At 38.5% G+C, this 18,759-nt stretch overlaps 3 protein-coding genes across 3 annotated transcripts; all 3 read left to right on the forward strand.

Moving 5' to 3' along the window:
* Window positions 1-467: 467 nt before the first annotated feature.
* Window positions 468-10,023, forward strand: LOC114525562 (focal adhesion kinase 1-like). Its single transcript, XM_028546946.1, has 27 exons — window positions 468-949; window positions 2,233-2,408; window positions 2,545-2,632; window positions 2,718-2,797; window positions 2,872-2,934; window positions 3,030-3,084; window positions 3,225-3,365; window positions 3,766-3,843; window positions 4,074-4,208; window positions 4,396-4,510; window positions 4,656-4,769; window positions 5,005-5,058; window positions 5,168-5,265; window positions 5,487-5,562; window positions 5,708-5,808; window positions 5,883-6,099; window positions 6,277-6,366; window positions 6,455-6,659; window positions 6,725-6,807; window positions 6,991-7,025; window positions 7,124-7,435; window positions 7,657-7,842; window positions 8,012-8,120; window positions 8,212-8,285; window positions 8,710-8,868; window positions 8,964-9,044; window positions 9,367-10,023. Exons 1-27 carry the CDS (start codon window positions 779-781, stop codon window positions 9,559-9,561), a joined length of 3,291 nt encoding a protein of 1,096 aa, XP_028402747.1. The 5' UTR covers window positions 468-778; the 3' UTR covers window positions 9,562-10,023.
* A 366-nt stretch (window positions 10,024-10,389) lies between these two features.
* LOC114525347 (putative leucine-rich repeat-containing protein DDB_G0281931) lies at window positions 10,390-14,312 on the forward strand. The gene is made up of 2 exons (XM_028546606.1): window positions 10,390-10,525; window positions 10,980-14,312. The coding sequence occupies exons 1-2, from the start codon at window positions 10,435-10,437 to the stop codon at window positions 14,108-14,110; spliced, it is 3,222 nt and encodes a 1,073-aa protein (XP_028402407.1). The 5' UTR covers window positions 10,390-10,434; the 3' UTR covers window positions 14,111-14,312.
* A 1,673-nt stretch (window positions 14,313-15,985) lies between these two features.
* Window positions 15,986-18,353, forward strand: LOC114525348 (putative leucine-rich repeat-containing protein DDB_G0281931). Its single transcript, XM_028546607.1, has 2 exons — window positions 15,986-18,260; window positions 18,311-18,353. The coding sequence occupies exons 1-2, from the start codon at window positions 15,991-15,993 to the stop codon at window positions 18,351-18,353; spliced, it is 2,313 nt and encodes a 770-aa protein (XP_028402408.1). The 5' UTR covers window positions 15,986-15,990.
* Window positions 18,354-18,759: the final 406 nt, after the last annotated feature.

Here is an 18,759-nt window from a genome sequence, read left to right on the forward strand (position 1 = left end):
AGGCGCGACGAATCAGTTCGTCAGGCACCATTTCCCAATTCCCAGCTTTTAGCGAATAACTGCTTTCTATCCCAGTCGTTACAAAAAGGCAGGTTTTGGGATTCATTTCTTCGAATACTGAACAAAGAACAGTGTTAGAACTAATCATCATATTTGATGAAATTGATGATAAAGAATATTTGTTGTAAATTTGTTTACAACGTATTGGACACTGCAGTTATTTAAAAACTTAATTATTTGCGCAAGTTTCGTTCATACTGTAACTTCGTATGCTTCTCTTCCACCCCCTGAACGTACTGCGCTTTACCTCATCCAATGCGGTGAGAACGGGGGGAGAGAATTATTTTTGTTTGCAGGGGGGAAGAACGCCCTGCATGGCGCGTGTTATTCATTAACCAATATTAACGGAAACAGCCGGAAGTATGAACCCATAGACCACAGTTCATAGCGTGTCTAGACGGAAATCAGAAAGAAAGATCGGCACGAAGACTTGGTTTTATTGGTTATTAAATTATTTTGGTCCATTCAATCGCCAATATTTTTATATTTACAACAACTGAGACTCCGAATATGAACTGTTCTTTACCTGGACGTATTGCCACGTCTTTGGAACGCGATCGCTTTGCTCGGACTGGCCTAATTTGACTGTTATCATCGAGAATTCGAGTGTATACATGGCCATTGAACTTGGTAGTTTCTGTCATATTGCCCCATTTCAAGGATCTTTATAAAATAAACGAAGGAGTGCCCTGCCGAAGCTGACTTCTGTAATATCAACATGGTTCGAGGGGAAACAAAAAAGACGTTTAGCATTCGATCAAAGAAGAAAGTGAAGTTAGACGCAGATAGAGCGAGTACAGGCAGCACTGATCAAAGGCCAACGGTAAAGGTCCATTTACCAAATGGCGAATTTCGATGCGTTAAATGCGGCGATACGACCGATATAAAGGTGAGTTATAGCTCGTTTATTCATCTTTTATCTGTCCCAAGAACACAAACAATGTTCATTAGAAATTTTGCCTATATTTACGTTTGTTTGGACATTTTTTAAACGGCTAGTCTAAACTTCCTCGCTCGCGAGTGTTTATAAAAATATCAAGAATCTTTGTTATTGTAATTCAAACGTCAGTCTGTAGTTTAGGCGTGAGTTTTTAGCCCTTCAATTCCCCTTCAGTTTTGCGGCTATATCGCTTATCTCCTGGTACAAAATTTGTGGTGAATATCGCTTTCGATTGTGTACAATTTTAGACCCACGTTACTTGTGTATAAATTTCGTTTTCTGTTTATGTCGTAAAAATAAATTTGGCAGCAAAGTTAGGCCAAATTTAGTTTAATTAAATCCCGGTAGGAAGTTAACGTACCGATATTATATTTTTAGTGTCTCCCTAAACGTGAAGACAATCGGTAAAACAACAAAACAACGAGCTTTATTTTGTGAATATTTTTGTGAATTAGGTCGTCGTGTATTGAAGACATGATGTCTTGTGGCGTATATCTCATTGTTTATATTACTTTGACTGTTAGGCTAAGTACAAACATGGATAAGCTAAACAAGACAATTTGAAATAAAAGTGCAAGTGGGAAGATAATTTGAACCCATGTTTTTATTTTGTCATCAATTACATGGACCCACCCTAATGAGAAGTTTTGTCATAATCAATAAGTAGGAATTTTGCATTCCAAATTTTTACAAGTAGCAATTTTGCATTCCAAATTGAAATTAGAATCAACACTAATTAAACAGTATTTTGTTAATCTATTATGCTTTTTATTGTTTTTTTTCTTCAAATATCTTATCTGTCGGTTCTTTTTGCAATGATACCGTGCAATATATAGATATTTTTAAATGATAGATATCAAATTTCTTGTGTTCGGCATCATGAGTTATTTATAAGTGATGTCAATGCAAAATTCACAATATCAAATGAATGAAGGTTTTCCTATCAAAGGATGGGAACTGATTAAACTTATAATTAGTGAATCTACTGTTTTTTGCCTTCAATGGAATTCGAACTCATTGATGAACTCAATTTCAATAAAGTCTTGACTTACAGCATAAGTGGTGCGGCCTTGCATTGGGAAATATACAATTGAGTAGAGTTTCTTGCAGCTTAATGGCTTACATAATGTTTATTAAGCAGATCACACCAAAATCTGACCACCTGGGTGGTAATTTGACAATGCTGTTTGGTCATTAATTACATTTAAACTTTTTCTCTTTTTCCACTGCAGGGAATCATTCATCTGGTTATCAGTAGTCTTGGAGTTGATGCTGTGTCTTCTCACACATTCTTTGGCATGAGGTTAGAACACCCTCCATCCCAAAGTGCTTATTGGCTACGCCGATGGTTTACAATACAAGAAGTCAGAGCAAAATACGAGAACTCACATCCTCTCGATGAATGCAGGTAACAGTACAAAAAGAAAACTTCACAATTAATTGGATTTTACATAACATAAGATTCTTTTAAAGCCAAAAGAATTTAAGAGGATGAACCAGTACTATTCTCACATGTGATTTTTTTTTGTTTATTATGTGTTTAGATATACATTGAGGATAAAATTTTTCCCAGAGAACTTAAAAGATTTTTATCAAAAAGACAAAGCAAGTTTCTTCTTCCTGTATGACCAGGTAATATTCAGCTAATTTTAATCATCAATTGTTTGCTGAAACAAAGCCCTTTTTGGATTAGTTTAATTTGATTCATTTTATGTAGATTAAGAATGATTATCTTGAGCGTATTGCAGAGAAGGCCGATCAAGATATTGCATTTAGATTAGGTGCATTGGAAATGAGGTACCAGATTTTTGACTAACTTAATTTTATGTGAATTACTGACTCCCTAATGCGTTTTTCCTGTTCAATCATAGGAGATATTTCAAGGACATGCCTGCAAATGCATTAGAAAAGAAGTCAAATTTTGAAATTCTAGAGTAAGATTAGTACTTCCTTATTTCCTTATTTTTTCAGCCCATATTATGCTCAGAACAATATGAACATGTTTTAACTGAGCTTTATGTTTTTGTAGAAAAGAAGTTGGATTTACAAGATTTTTACCTAAGACTATAATCGATACTATGAAAGTAAGCCAAACAAATCAGGAAGTTAATGAAATTGTCACTTGGACTTTTGTCATACTTGACTATATATTTAACTATAAAAATACTGAAGTTACTTCTTACAAACACAAGATATTAATAGTGAATATTTCATATTTATTTAGTCGAAGCCTTTGAGGAAAATACTGAACAGTTACTTCAAACAATATTCAGAGCTTGATGAAGAACAATGTTGCCATCAGTTTTTAGACCTTCTTTCAACTATTTACAGATTTGACCTTGAAACATTTAAATGCTCCCTTGGGGTAAGTATGCAATGTTTTTTAAGTGATATCCTGCTGGTAATAGTGGTCACTGGGTATAAAAACTAGAAAAGCACCTTAATAATTTTTACTAATTATAGTCTGGTATGTAGAGGACAAGAACAAAAAATGATTTTATTTGCTTCTTCATACATTGAAATTCTGATATCACTACAGCATTGTAATCACTGAACACACATAAAAATTTAAATTTTGATCGTTCAGTTATTATTACATTGCATCTTAAATTATCTTGTGCTATTGTTACAACCGACAGCTAAAATGACATCCAGCTGTGTTTGAGAGCATTGCTCTTCACATCCAAAGATTATACATGAAGCCCATTATTCCTCTGTCTGGTTCTTAGGGAAGGTCTAATCATCATCAATTTTATGTTTTTCAGAGTGGTTGGACTATTACTGTTGACATTGTGATAGGACCAAGGGATGGTATAAGTTATAAAGCTGAACAGGGCTCTGTGGTAAGCTTTGGTGTTAAACAAATTCTAAAGCCTCTAAACGGTATTTATACTTTACTATATTGGCTACCATGGGACATGTTTGGGTTTCTTTGTCAGGTATATAAACTTAATACCAGACAGCACTCTTTATGTGTAACATTGTCCGGGTTAAGAAAGCCTAAAATACAGACATAGGGTTCATTGTGTGTCTTTTATGAAAAAAACAATAGGAATCTCTTTTTTTTCTTTAGATAACCCACATGGCACAGTTTAACCTTATTCGAGGAATCAAAGTCAGCCGTATTGCAGCATCTACGGTCTCTCTACCATCTCCCACTGATAGCCTTAAAGCTACAGTCAACCTCAGGGTTGAGGGAACCCAGGAGGTAAGTTGTCTTCATGTTTAACCTTACAGGTCAATTTAAATAAAAAGGTGTGCAAGTGTCCTCAATGTGAAAGAGACCCTGGGAGATATTGACTCAGCATTTTAATCATGTTATCATCATGATGAGGTTTATCCTATTTCACAAAAGGAATCTTTGAGGACTTTAATAATGTATGTTTCTTGTTCAGCCTTTGGTCTTCACCACTTCCTCATTCGTCAAAGCCACTGAGATGGCTGAATTGATCGATGGTTATTGTCAGTTAGTTGGGAGTCAAAGACATTCATTATTAAATCGTAAACTGGGTGAGTTTGACCACATCAAGTTGAAATCCATTATGCAAAACACTTATGCTCGTGAATATAGCAGTAGATTAGTATAACAACTATTCTGAACTGAAGACAACGAAGAATCCAGGATTTTTCATCACCTCTTGTGCCAAAATTCTAGATGACCGGAGATTACCAAACGTTCCTGTAACAGATCAGGCTAATGGAGGTCAAACTAGCAGCGAAGGTGCTTCAACGAGACACGAGTCTTTGTCATCCACGACACAAAATGAAGGTAAAAAACCTGTGCTATTTCTACTTTGTAATTTACTTCACCTGCTTTTAAATGTACCCATACTTCCTGATTTGCTGACCCAAAGTGTTTAGTTTTTCATACAACAAGTTGATTGGTAAGTTTGATCTGGCAGTGAAAGGTGCTCGTGGACAGTTGGCCACTGCCGAGAACGGTCCAGAATGTAGACTGTTATCTATAAAATCTTTACACTTGAGTTTAACTTTATTATTGACAGAATTTGAGGACTATGCTGAGATTGTAGACGATGATTACTCGCAACCAATATCAGGTGATTTTTTCTGAACTATATGTAGCCTTTAAAACATTCATCTTTACAACAAACATTTAGCTAAATACATCGCTCTACTTCTGACATTGTCGGTGTTCCTTTTTGCTAGAAAAACATTATGAAGTTCTAAGAAGTAATGTAGCACTTGGTGCTATCATTGGTGAGGGGCAGTTTGGAGATGTACATAGAGGAACAATGATAGCAAAGGTGATGTACCATTGTTAAAACTACGATATTTACTGCACAACTGAACAAGAGCAAGAAATCCGGGATACAATATCATTGTTTGATGATCCCGCAGTGCGGTAAAACGTACGCGGAACAAGCTTGTGCCACACGCATGCATGGACAAATTCAAACATGGTTCAAACAAAACGCTTTTTGTTTACGAAAAGGCCAGCCAACACGTCTTTGTTTCGTTTCTGCAGGATGGAAATAGCCTCCCTGTTGCAATAAAAACTTGTAAAGACGAAGACGAGGCGGAGAGATTTTTAGAAGAAGCATGTGAGTATATGATGATAGAGGAACGATGCGAGAAATCGTGCTCAGATTTTGCTTAAAATATCAACTTTAGTCGGGTATTTATACCAGTGAAAATATCACTTGATCATTGATCCCAATATTGCTCATTTATATAATTTATTTTCAGATGTTATGAAACAGTTTGATCACCCTCACATCATTCGTTTAATTGGGCTTTGTATGGACCCACCAATTTACATTATAATGGAGCTAGCACCTCACGGAGAGGTGAGTTTCTCATGTACATCGAATATATATTCAGATATCAGCTGCATCAATCTCTTTACTTCGTTTCATTTCAGATGCGATCCTACCTACAGAAGAACAAGGATATACTACATACGGCCTCGTTGCTAACTTACATTCACCAAATATCAACGGCCTTATCTTACTTGGAGAGCAAGAAGTTTGTACACAGAGATATTGCCGCGAGAAATGTGCTTGTTTGTTCTCCTGAAAATGTAAAACTTGCAGACTTTGGCCTCTCGCGATGGCTTGAGGTCGAGTCGTATTATAAAGGTAAAAACACACTAAGATAACAATGGCTTGGCTCAAGAAGTTCCACTATATTCCTGTTAGTTCCGCTTTGATTTCATTTATATCTTTATTTCATTGTACTAAATACTGTTGTAGTTACTAAATAAAAGTTGGCTTTGCCTGCATTGATATCTACAAATTTTACCAATTTACCCTTAGCTTCCAAAGGCAAACTACCCATTAAATGGATGGCTCCAGAATCGATCAATTTCCGACGATTCACGACAGCCAGCGATGTGTGGATGTTTGGTGAGCATAATATATATATTGTATAGGCTTGCATCAACCACGTACACCCTATATAAGTGAACTAACTTGCCTGTATTTTTTTGCCAAGGTGTTTGTATGTGGGAGATCATGATGTATGGTATCAAGCCGTTTCAAGGAGTCAGAAACAATGATGTCATCGGTCGTATAGAAAATGGAGAGAGACTCCCATTTCCTAAGAATTGTCCAGCAGCCCTGTATCACGTGATGATAGACTGCTGGTCATACGAACCGTCGAAGCGTCCTAATGGAAATGATTTGAAACGAAGACTTAAGTAAGTGACCTGTCCTAATGAAACAACGCCTTGAATCGTATGAAATCATGTCTTCTCTCTTCCAGATTTATAGTTCAAGAAGAAAAGATGACGCGGCAGGAGTCAACCGATGAATCAAGAATCTCCGCGTTAAATTCAAGTTTATCAAGTACGTTCTTACCTTGTGTTCCTTGACCTGCCTCCTTCTCTCCAGCAACCTCCCTGCCCACCTACCATTTTTCTCCCCCCACCCCCTTTCATGACCCTTCTCCTTGCCACTTCCTTTCTCCATAAACCCCCCCCCCCTTCCTCTCCAGTTCTTCCACTAATCGTAACTTTCTCATTTCAACAGTGACTGCATTAAATACCGGAGCAGCTCCGCCCAAGGTATGTATGACACTCAGTCCTCAGTAAAACATGAAATTACTATTATAATTATTCATCTAACCATAGACAACCTAACTCGTCATTTCTCCTCCCCCCAGCCATCGAGGCCAGGTGTAAATCCACGTGCCTTGAACCCGGGACTACGCCGATCGCTTTCCGACTGTCAAACGTTACCGAAGCATTACCGACAAACGTTGATCAATGGTAATCATGATCCCAGCCATACTACTGACGACAATCGGACGTTACCTCGGAATCACAAACCAAACAGTCCCACGGAGAGGGAGTTTGCTACAACAGAAGTCACGTTGAGGGGCCCGCGATCACCAACCTCGCCGACCAGTCATCTTTCCTATTATCCCACGCGCAGTCAAACGTTCAGTGGGGTCTCTCGACCTCTGAGTTTTCAGGTATTGTACATTCGTGATATGTTGAATATGAAATACCTCATAAAGATTTCAAACGCGGAAAACCTGATGTTACACGAAGTTTCATTGGCTCCGCAAAATTTACGAGCCAATCAAACTTCGTGTAGCATCAGGCTTTCCGCGTTTGACGTCAATTTAAGAAAGATCTATTATGGAGTCGTTCTGGAAATGAAATGGAGACGTTGATCTCTCTTTTCGGTTAGGGCGCGGAAGAACAGAAGCAAAAACAACAAAGAGAAAAGTTGGAAAAGGAGATGATCGAAAAACAACGACAACAGCATGAAATGATTCGAGAGAAACTGGAGGAACAGAAGAAACAGTCAGAAGAAGATTCAAGATGGCTTCAGGAGGAAGAAAGCAAATCAAATGTTGTCGGATTGATTTCGCCGGTAATTATGAACCATGTCGTTTCACTGGCTTGTGTTTTGATGTTAGCAACACGGGATTGTATGCAGAATGCCATGTACAATAGAGAATATTATTGCCACACAGTTTGGATAGCTACGTTTATAAATGGACTGGCGTCTTCTATAGTTTTACGCGATCTTTATTTCCTAGAAACTGCCATCTGCGTGCCCAGAAAACGAAGAACACGATGTTTTGGAATCGTATAACCCCGAGGGGTCCGGATCATTTATCCAAACAGGAAAGACAACATCCCACGAATGTATGTATATCATTTGTCTCTGATGAAACTTTCCCCAGCCATTGAACCAATACCACGCTGACTTCGTTCTCTGTTGTGTTTGCCATTGCAGTTCATTTGTCACCGCCTTCTATGAGCCCACAAGCAGCGACGATCGAAGATAACAGTGCGTTCAAATTTCCACCGGTATGAAATAAGATTTAGTACCTTTGTTTTTTTAAATTCAATGTAGTGATCTCTGGGTAAACAGAGTGAGATTCGGTTGCGTTGTGAGTATAGATTGTTTCAAATTTCTATCCTGTATCCTTTACCTAACAGTTTAGAAAATTGACATTAGATCTATCGAAATCTATGTATCTGGGAATACAGCCAGTTACTACACATACTAAGAGGCATTCATAACTGATAAAGTTGAAGTTATTTCTTCATAAGTTTTCTTCTGTATTTACCCAATAATCCTCCGTATAAATAGCTATTTTCGTTGAGACTCTTTTAATTAAAGAACACCGCAATAATATCGAGTTAAACGTCCTGGTTTCATCGATGTTTATATTGAGATTAATTTTCACCCTGAAACAAATCAAAGTAAACTTGGTTCCAACTTTTTAAGCCCCCACCGACGCCACCGGAGGCGGAAGAGGTGACCGAGGATATTGACAGGACTGGGGACAAGGTTTTTGCATGCACAACGGAAGTCGTCAGAACTGTAATTCAACTTAATCGAGAATCCAACTTCGCAGACTCGACAGCTCTTGTGCTCTTGGTCAAGGTGAGTGCCAGACTTAATGTGGCGATTTTATGTTCTTTGTGTGCAACACAGTGGCTTAATTGGTATGATTTTTTCAATGTTTTTATGCAATTTAGGAGGTTGGAAATGCCTTAAGGTCGTTGTTATCCGAAGTAGATAACGAAGTTAGGCTACTACCACAATCTTCGCATAAAGAGGTGCGTTTAGCTTTGTTTTATTACAATATATCAATATACATCTCTATAAACTTTAGTACATATACACCTTAGCATGTACCATACCTAATTATACGCCATATATATAGCCTGCTATATACCAACCATATACCATATACTATACCAGTACTGCATCTTTCATAAACTATACCATATTCAACACCGTACATCATATACCATGTAAATCCATATCCTATACCACACAACATGCATATACCACATTCAAGGTTATATTTTTTCTGCACAGTATTTATAATCTATTTTTAAAACTTCAGACATTTCAATGCGCCTTCTTTATATCCAGGTTGAGATGGCACACAAAGTGTTGTCAGCGGACATGGCTGATCTAATCACTGCACTTAAGACGGTGCAGAAATACGTTGACACAACGCTAGAAGATAGTTATAAGAAAGAAATGTTATCTGCTGCGCATGTCCTTGCTGTCGATGGAAAGCATCTCTTTGACGTCGTTGATGCAGCTCGCTCTCGTAGAACTTGAAACTGGGAACGAATGTAGTTTTAAAAAAATGAAGCCGGCAAACAACCAGTACTATAATAAACTTATAATTAAAATGATAATGAAAATTTTATGGAAACTCGTTCCCTCGGATTCGTATTTCCATTTTAAATATTGTCTTGCGATATTTGTGTATCTTTCTAAACGATGTAGGCTTCTGTAAACCATGGTTCTTTCACCGGCTTCATTTTGAAATCTCTGGGAATATTAGGTTATGTTTAAGAGGAGAGGAAGTTTATCCCTGTGAACGAGAAGGGATGGCTCAATGGAAAACTTCTAGAACAAATCAGAGAATGTTTTGAAACGACCAATTTATGAATATCGGAGCGGTAGCGTGAATGTTAAGAAATGATAAATCTCTGCTGAGATTTTCTGCAATATTATTGTAAAAATTACAAGTGGAAATATTTTAGTTTATATAAAAATGATTTTAAACATTGTAAATTAGGTCGTAATGTGTGTTTTTGCAATGCTTTGGTCGCTTTTGGCATGTTTTGAATTTCACAGTGCATTCTTCAGTGGTTAGTGATGCATCATGAACTGTTTCGTCTGCAGAAGAATTTATGGTCAATGCATACATGGATCCTATAACAGTTGAGCTTTCCCCGGCCTGTCATGACATTCAAGAGATCTTATAATTGTCACTGCGTGATGCTACCTAATTCGAACTCCCCGAGTACAAAAAGAAAGAAATCAAGTTACATGATTCTTATTATTTGGATTTCCCGGAATGCAAATGAGATACATGATGTTATAATAATCGGAGTTTCCCAGTATACCTTTAAACCACTAATTAAACGATAACAAAGACAAAGTCTGCTTTCTGGCGAATAATTCAGTCACGAGAAATTGATCATGGTGAAGTTTTCAACGGCGCTATTCATTGTGAATCTGCTCTTGATATGTGGCTTCGCCTTACCACAACTCGGAGATCGTTTAGGACTAGGTAGGTATTGCCTTTATCGTTAAAATGTTTATAGAATGGTCTTCTCGCATATGGACTTGCTGAGTGTTCTTGTGTAGCAGTTTCTATGCCAGTATATCTTTACTCGCACGTCAGTGAGCTTTTATAATGGAGGCGAAAGACTTTGAACCTTGGTGCCACCTGCCTGATGAGCTTGGTATATACTCTTAGCTAACGACGATATATTCCAAATAATTTGAGATCTAGAGTCCTTCTGACCTCATGACCCGTTATAACTCAGCATGCTCGATATGCTGAATGGTCACAAAAATAAAGTAAGATGCAAATTTGCAAACAAAGAAACTCTATAAATCCATAATTTTCCGCGTTTAAACTTTAACAGACATTTCATCCGAGCCTGGCAATTAATACTGAGAGGCATCCCTTTCCAGAAAACTGAGTTACTCAGCGTTAACGAGATTATTTGCTTTTCCAGGAATCTCTCATTTTTCGTACCTAACCAAGGCTGGAGACGCGGACGCTGATTGCCTGCACAATTTTACAGCCAACAATACTGTGACTGACTTCACCAATACACCAGATCAGGAACGCTCGTTTCTGTTAGAACTGTTTCATGCCACCGGCGGTTCTTGGTCTTGGGGAAATAAGAAAGGATGGAGTGAAAACAGCACTGTACATCATTGTGATTGGTTCGGAGTCGAATGCTACAACAACAGTGCTTATGTTAAAACTATTGCACTTATTGCAAACCGGCTTTATGGCAGACCACCAAACTTTTGGAGATTTAGAAATCTACAAGGGCTTTGTTTGTCGCGTAATATAAGAATGACAGGGCAGATGGGAGAAATAATATCAAGCAATATGACTCGCCTTCGTCGTCTCGCTGTTTCTTATTCAGGCATGCATGGCGGGGCACGATGGGATATTCTCTCACAACTACTTGATCTTGAAATGTTGCAGATTTGTTGCATGGTTACTTCGCTCAATGGTTTTGCTTTGCCACATAATATCGGTAGATTAAACAAACTTCAAGTTTTAAGTATCGGGGAAAATTCGGACTTTAAAGCTGTTGACCTTCCACGAAGCATCAGGAATTTAACGAAACTGTGGTTCCTAGACTTGGAATATGCTAAACTGCTTTCAGGAAATCTTTCGTATTTTAACAATATGACTCGACTGCAATATTTACATTTGACTAATTGTGGACTAAAGGGAACACTGCCTCATGATTTTGGATTAACACATCCGGATATAATTGAACTACACCTTCATGGCAACAATTTAGTTGGGGAACTGCGTTCTTGTTTCCTCGGTTTTAAGAAGATAACTGAGCTTATCCTAGGTAAGAACCACCTACAGGGACTGCTACCGACTGCACTCGGAAAACTCGAAACACTCAATGTCCTCGACTTATCAAACAATAATTTCACAGGCTTTGCTGAAAATATGACTTTCAACAAACAGCTCCAGACATTGTTCATTTATCAAAACTTCAATCTGTCAGTTGAAGGCGAAAAACTACTGCAAGCACTACAACTGTGCAAAGATAACCTTCGCATGTTACTTGCTAAAGAATGTGGACTAAAAAGTTCTCTTTCTGGATCACTACTTTGGAGCTTCCAGAAAATTATGTATATTGACTTAAGTCAGAATAATTTAACCGGCCAGGTACCAAAAAGTGATCTTGTATTTTATAGTATTCCTTACCTATTCTACCTCAATTTAGCGTCAAACAACTTCACAGGGGGGCTTCCTAAAAGCTTTTTCTCTCCGTTAAAAACACTCATCTACTTGGATATTCGTGGAAATCGATATATGAGAAGCACGACCACTATTCCAAGCAACACGTACCTGGGTTTCACGCTAACTGAAAGGTTGAAAATGACTACATACAGCTGTCCGACGTTTAAAATAACCAGCACAGCGGGAAGAGTGGATATGGATCCGGCTTATTATAGTTACTCATATTGTTTTTACAACAGTGGATATTATGGATTTAGGAGATATTGCAAGCCTTGCATGAAAGGTGCGTCTTGCCAACAACCACCTGTTGATGTGCCAACGCAACAAATGATAGTTAAGATGACCATCCAGAAAGGATACTGGCCGTGTTGTGGAAATTACACTAATGTCACCCGAATGGTGAAGTGCAGCGAAGATGAAAGTTTTACTGACGAAGCTTGCAGTCCCTCTGGGAAATGCGAATGTGAGGTACAATTAGTAAATGGACGGCCACAAACCTCCTGTAATACGTCATGTATATGTCGTTATGGCAACAAGGGACGATTCTGTTCCCAGTGCAAGCATGGTTATTTTAAGAAAGGGTCATTGTGTGTTTCTTGTCTCGAATTCCGTAAAAACTTCCCAGTTGTAACGACTGTTTCCTTCGTGCTTTGTTTAATCGGTTCTATTGTATTGTTGGTTTGTTTCAGGCGTGGAAAACGGTTTGCTCTTGTTCTCATGTTTCTGCTTGCGTTAACTCTCATAGTTTTACACATCAAGTACATAATACCAAACTGGTTCTTTGTGATCATTTTCGCTGTGTGGATCTTAGGTCTTTCAGGAGCGAGCGAAAATTTAGAAGGCTTTCTCTGTATCGCTGTCTTTTTCTTTCAATCATTAGACGCCATGTTTGCTGACGCTAATGTTTGGCCACAAACAATTGTCCTACTAAAATACCAAATCACGAATGCCTTCAATTTTGAGTTAACAGAACTTACTTGTAGTTTTTCTGATGCGGAACGCCCAGAAATCGGAATTTTAATAATATTATTGCTACCAGCTGCAGCCATTTTTCTTATATGGTTTTTGCATGGCTTAGGAAAAGCAATTTGTTCTCAAAACCGAAACATCCCGAGTACCTTTTGTAAACGGTTGAGCATTCAAATTCTCTTGTTCGTGTATTTTCCCATCACTGCGAAAACTCTCCAAGCGGTTTCACCCTGTGAGCATCGCGATGGTCTATCATATCTTAAGGCTACGCCATGGTTGGACTGTGATGGTACTTCATACAACTGGCTGGTAACTTTAGGGTATGTTTCGTTGGTACTTTTTGTTATCGGAGTACCTTTGTTCGTTTTCTTGCCATTGCTTTACAAATTTATGGACAACAATGGCGAAGCTGTCTCTGAAGATACGGATAAGTGGTTGAAACCTTTATATACAGAATTCAAAACACGTTATCGTCGTTTCTTTCCACTGGTGTTTCTAGCTAGGCGTCTTCTCCTTGCAGTGTTTCTAACAGTTGTACCGACCAGGTCAGCATACCAGGTTATCGGTATCACATTGCTTCTGATCGTCTTCATAGTTATAATTCTGGTTTTCCGACCATATCAACAGTATTTCGATAGATTTGAGTTTGAAACGATGGCTGATGTAGTTGTGTCTATCGTCTTATTGCTATCGTTTGTCGGCCTCGCCTTGTTGCGAGTTTCCCCGAAATTCAACAATTCGCTCGTTTGGTTGATTGTTTCTATGAATTGTGTGGTTGTGTTATGTTGCATTGTGGTTATGCTGGTGTTGTTTGTCGTTAATCTGTGGAAGTCGACAAGAAACGCACAGGCCGGAGACGCTCAATTGCAATATGAACAGATTCCTGGCGAGTGATGAAAATATTCCCAGTGATGTATAGCTACAAACAAAGGTGTCAGCGGACTGAACAGTACATCGTTAGAAGGAACAACAGGAATAAATAAGACTATTTAAAAAACGTTCAGGTGTAATTGCGTATTGAGAGAATACCTGAAGTTGAACTACAACAATTGTCAATCATGTCTACAATGCAACAAAAATATATTTGAATGAATAATCAGAGATTTTAAACATTTAATACTATATCTATATCTATAGAGCAATATTCTCACTTAATAAAAATTACATTATCATATCAAATAGACCATCGGAGTAATGTGGAAGTTTAGGGATCAGAAATGCTTTGTCGCGCAATGCAAGTACAAGCTAGCATCATGCAACGCCGGGCGAGTGTATAGTAATGCAAGAGACGTTTCTTCTTTAGGTCGTAATGTGTGTTTTTGCAATGCTTTGTCGCTTTTGGAATGTTTTGATTTTCACAGTGCATTCTTCAGTGGTCAGTGTCTCAGTGATGCATCATGAACTGTTTTGTCTGCAGAAGAATTTCTGACAATGCATACATGGATCCTACAACAGTTAAGCTTTCTCCGGCCTGCTACAAAAAGTCATGAAATTCAAGAGGTCTCATGCATGACCTGGCGGGTCACTACAAGATAAGGATAATTGTTGCTGCGGGATGCTACCTGATTCGAATTCTCCGAGTACAAAAATAAAGAGAAATCAAATCACATGATCCTTATTAATTGGATTTCCCGGAATGCAAATGAGGTACATGATGTAATAATCGGGGTTTCCCAGGGTAAATGTAAACTAAAGTCTGCTTTCAGCTGGCGATTAACTTAGTCACAAGAAATTGATCATGAAGTTTTTAACGGCGCTACTCATTGTGAATCTGCTCTTGATATGTGGCTTCGCCTTACCACAAATCGGAGATCGTTTAGGACTAGGTAGGTATTGCCTTTATCGTTAAAATGTTTATAGAATGGTCTTCTTGCATGTGGACTTACTGAGCGTTCTTGTGTAGCAGTTTGTATGCCAGTATATCTTTACTCGCACGTCAGTGAGCTTTTATAATGGAGGCGAAAGACTCTGAACCTTTGTGCCACCTGCGTCATGAGCTTGATACATATTCTTAGCTAACGACGATATAGTCCAAATAATTTGAGATCCAGAGTCCTTCTCACCTAATTACCCGTTATAACTCAGCATGCTCGATATGCTCAATTGGTCACAAAATAAAGTAAGATGCAAATTTGCAAACAAAGAAACGGTATAAATCCATAATTTTCCGCGTTTAAACTTTAACAGACATTTCATCCGAGCCTGGCAATTAATACTGAGAGGCATCCCTTTCCAGAAAACTGAGTTACTCAGCGTTAACGAGATTATTTGCTTTTCCAGGAATCTCTCATTTTTCGTACCTAACCAAGGCTGGAGACTTGGACACTGGTTGCCTGCACAATTTTACAGCCAACAATACTGTGACCGACTTCACCAATACACCAGATCAGGAACGCTTGTTTCTGTTAGAACTGTTTAATGCCACCGGCGGTTCTTGGTCTTGGGGGAATAAGAAAGGATGGGGTGAAAACAGCACTGTACATCATTGCGATTGGTTCGGAGTCGAATGCTACAACAACAGTGCTTATGTTAAATCTATTGAACTTACTGCAAACGGGCTTTATGGCAGACCACCAAACTTTTGGAGGTTTAGAAATTTACAAGGGCTCTGTTTGTCGCGTAATATAAGAATGACAGGACAGATTGAAGGGTTAATATCGAGCAATATGACCCGCCTTCGACGTCTCTCTGTCAGTTTTTCAGCCATTAATGGGGAAGTTCGATGGGATATTCTCTTACAACTATCTAATCTTGAAAAGTTGCAGATTTGTTGCATGGTTACTTCGCTCAATGGTTATGCTTTGCCAGATGATATCGGTAGATTAAACAAACTTCAAGTTTTAAGTATCGGGGAAAATTCGGACTTTAAAGCTGTTGACCTTCCGCGAAGCATCAGAAATTTAACGAAACTGTGGTTTCTAGACTTGGAATATGCTAAACTGCTTTCAGGAAATCTTTCGTATTTTAACAATATGACTCGGCTGCAATATTTACATCTGACTGATTGTGAATTGAAGGGAACACTGCCTCATGACTTTGGGTTAACACATCCGGATATAATTGAGTTACATCTTTACGGAAACAATTTAGTTGGTGAACTTCGTTCTTGTTTCCTTGGTTTTAAAATGATAACTCGGCTTACCCTAGGTAGGAATCACTTGCAGGGACTGCTGCCGACTGCACTCGGAAAACTCGAAACACTCACTGTCCTTGACTTATCCAACAATAATTTCACAGGTTTTGCGGAAAATATGACTTTCAGCAAACAGCTCCAGACACTGATCATCAGTGGAAACGTCCATCTGTCAGTTGAGGGTAATCTACTACTGCAAGCATTACAACCGTGCAAATATAACCTTCGCACGTTGGCCGCTAATGATTGTGGACTAAATGGTAATTTGTATACCAGCCAAATTTGGGACTTCTCCCAAATTATCTACCTCGACTTAAGTCAAAATAATTTAACTGGCAAAATACCGTTTTCTGGCAGGGCGAATCCATTTTTTGTGACTTTTGCGTCAAATAACTTAACGGGCGGATTACCTAGAGATTTTTTTGCTTTATTAACAGCTTTGAAGTACTTGGATATTCGTGGAAATAGATATTTGAAAAGCAAATACCCCTTTCAATACTCCCACTTAGATGTCTCACAAACTGAAAGGTTGAAAATGACTACATACAGCTGTTCCACATTTAGAATGTCTAGAACAGGGGGGAGGGTAGATATGGATCCGGCTTATTATGGTTATTCATATTGTTTTTGCAACAGTGGATATTATGGATTCAGAGAATATTGCAAGCCCTGTATGAAAGGTGCGTCTTGCCAACAACCACCTGTTGATGTGCCAACGCAACAAATGATAGTTAAGATGACCATACAGAAAGGATACTGGCCGTGTTGTGGAAATTTCACTAATGTCACCCGAATGGTGAAGTGCAGCGAAGATGAAGGTTTTGCTGACGAAGCCTGCAGTCCGTCTGGAAAATGCGAATGTGAGGTACAATTAGTAAATAGTCAGCCACAAACCTCCTGTAATACGTCATGTATATGTCGTTATGGCAACAAGGGACGATTCTGTTCCCAGTGCAAGAATGGTTATTTTAAGAAAGGGTCATTGTGTGTTTCTTGTCCCGAATTCCGTAAAAATTTCCCAGTTGTAACGACTGTTTCCTTCGTGGTTTGTTTAATCGGTTCTATTGTATTGTTAGTTTGTTTCAGGCGTGGAAAAAGGTTTGCTCTTGTTCTCATGTTTCTGCTTGCATTAATTCTCATAGTTTTACACATCAAGTACATAATACCAAACTGGTTCTTTGTGATCATTTTTGCCGTGTGGATCTTAGGTCTTTCAGGAGCGAGCAAAAATTTAGAAAGCTTTCTCTGTATCGCCGTCTTCTTCTTTCAATCATTAGACGCCATGTTTGCTGACGCTAATGTTTGGCCACAAACAATTGTCCTACTAAAATACCAAATAACGAATGCCTTCAATATTGAGTTATCAGAACTTACTTGTAGTTTTTCTGATGCGAAGCGCCCAGAAATTAGAATTTTAATAATATTATTGTTGCCAGCTGGAGCCATTTTGCTTATATGGTTGTTGCATGGCTTAGGAAAAACAATTTGTTATCAACACCGAAACATCCCGAGTACCTTTTGTAAACGGTTGAGCATTCAAATTCTCTTGTTCGTGTATTTTCCCATCACTGCGAAAACTCTCCAAGCGGTTTCACCCTGTGAGCATCGCGATGGTCTATCTTATCTTAAGGCCACGCCATGGTTGGACTGTGATGGTACTTCATACAACTGGCTGGTAACTTTAGGGTATGTTTCGTTATTACTTTTTGTTATCGGAGTACCTTTGTTCGTTTTCTTACCATTGCTTTACAAATTTATGAACAACAATGGCAAAGCTGTCTCTGAAGATACGGATAAGTGGTTGAAACCTTTATATACAGAATTCAAAACACGTTATCGTCGTTTCTTTCCACTGGTGTTTCTAGCTAGGCGTCTTCTCCTTGCAGTGTTTCTAACAGTTGTACCAACCAGGTCAGCATACCAGGTTATCGGTATAACATTCCTTCTGATCATCTTCATAGTTATAATTCTGGTTTTCCGACCATATCAACAGTATTTCGATAGATTTGAGTTTGAAACGATGGCTGATGTAGTTGTGTCTATCGTTTTGTTGCTCTCGTTTGTCGGCCTCGCTTTGTTGCGAGTTTCCCCGAAATTTAACAATTCGCTCGTTTGGTTGATTGTTTCTATGAATTGTGTGGTTGTGTTATGTTGCATTGTGGTTATGCTGGTGTTGTTTGTCGTTAATCTGTGGAAGTCGACAAGAAACGCACAGGCCGGAGACGCTCAATTGCAATATGAACAGATTCCTGGCGAGTGATGAAAATATTCCCAGTGATGTATAGCTACAAACAAAGGTGTCATCGGACTGAACAATACATCGAAGGAACAACAGGAATAAATAAAACTATTTAAAAAACGTTCAGGTGTAATTGCGTATTGAGAGAATACCTGAAGTTGAACTACAACA

This window comes from Dendronephthya gigantea, unplaced genomic scaffold (assembly GCF_004324835.1).
Source record: "Dendronephthya gigantea isolate DGI-Jeju-01 unplaced genomic scaffold, DenGig_1.0 000034F, whole genome shotgun sequence".
NCBI classification, from domain to species: domain Eukaryota; kingdom Metazoa; phylum Cnidaria; class Anthozoa; order Malacalcyonacea; family Nephtheidae; genus Dendronephthya; species Dendronephthya gigantea.

Excerpts from the sequence above, each read along its gene's own strand:
- LOC114525562 (XM_028546946.1), top strand. The coding sequence starts at position 779 with ATGGTTCGAGGGGAAACAAAAAAGACGTTTAGCATTCGATCAAAGAAG. Across the intron at positions 3,844-4,073 it reads AAGCTGAACAGGGCTCTGTG|ATAACCCACATGGCACAGTT; the intron begins GTAAGCTTTGGT and ends TTTTTTCTTTAG. Across the intron at positions 4,209-4,395 it reads GGGTTGAGGGAACCCAGGAG|CCTTTGGTCTTCACCACTTC; the intron begins GTAAGTTGTCTT and ends TTTCTTGTTCAG.
- LOC114525347 (XM_028546606.1), top strand. The coding sequence starts at position 10,435 with ATGGTGAAGTTTTCAACGGCGCTATTCATTGTGAATCTGCTCTTGATA. Across the intron at positions 10,526-10,979 it reads CGGAGATCGTTTAGGACTAG|GAATCTCTCATTTTTCGTAC; the intron begins GTAGGTATTGCC and ends TTGCTTTTCCAG.
- LOC114525348 (XM_028546607.1), top strand. The coding sequence starts at position 15,991 with ATGGTTACTTCGCTCAATGGTTATGCTTTGCCAGATGATATCGGTAGA. Across the intron at positions 18,261-18,310 it reads CTAACAGTTGTACCAACCAG|TTATAATTCTGGTTTTCCGA; the intron begins GTCAGCATACCA and ends TCATCTTCATAG.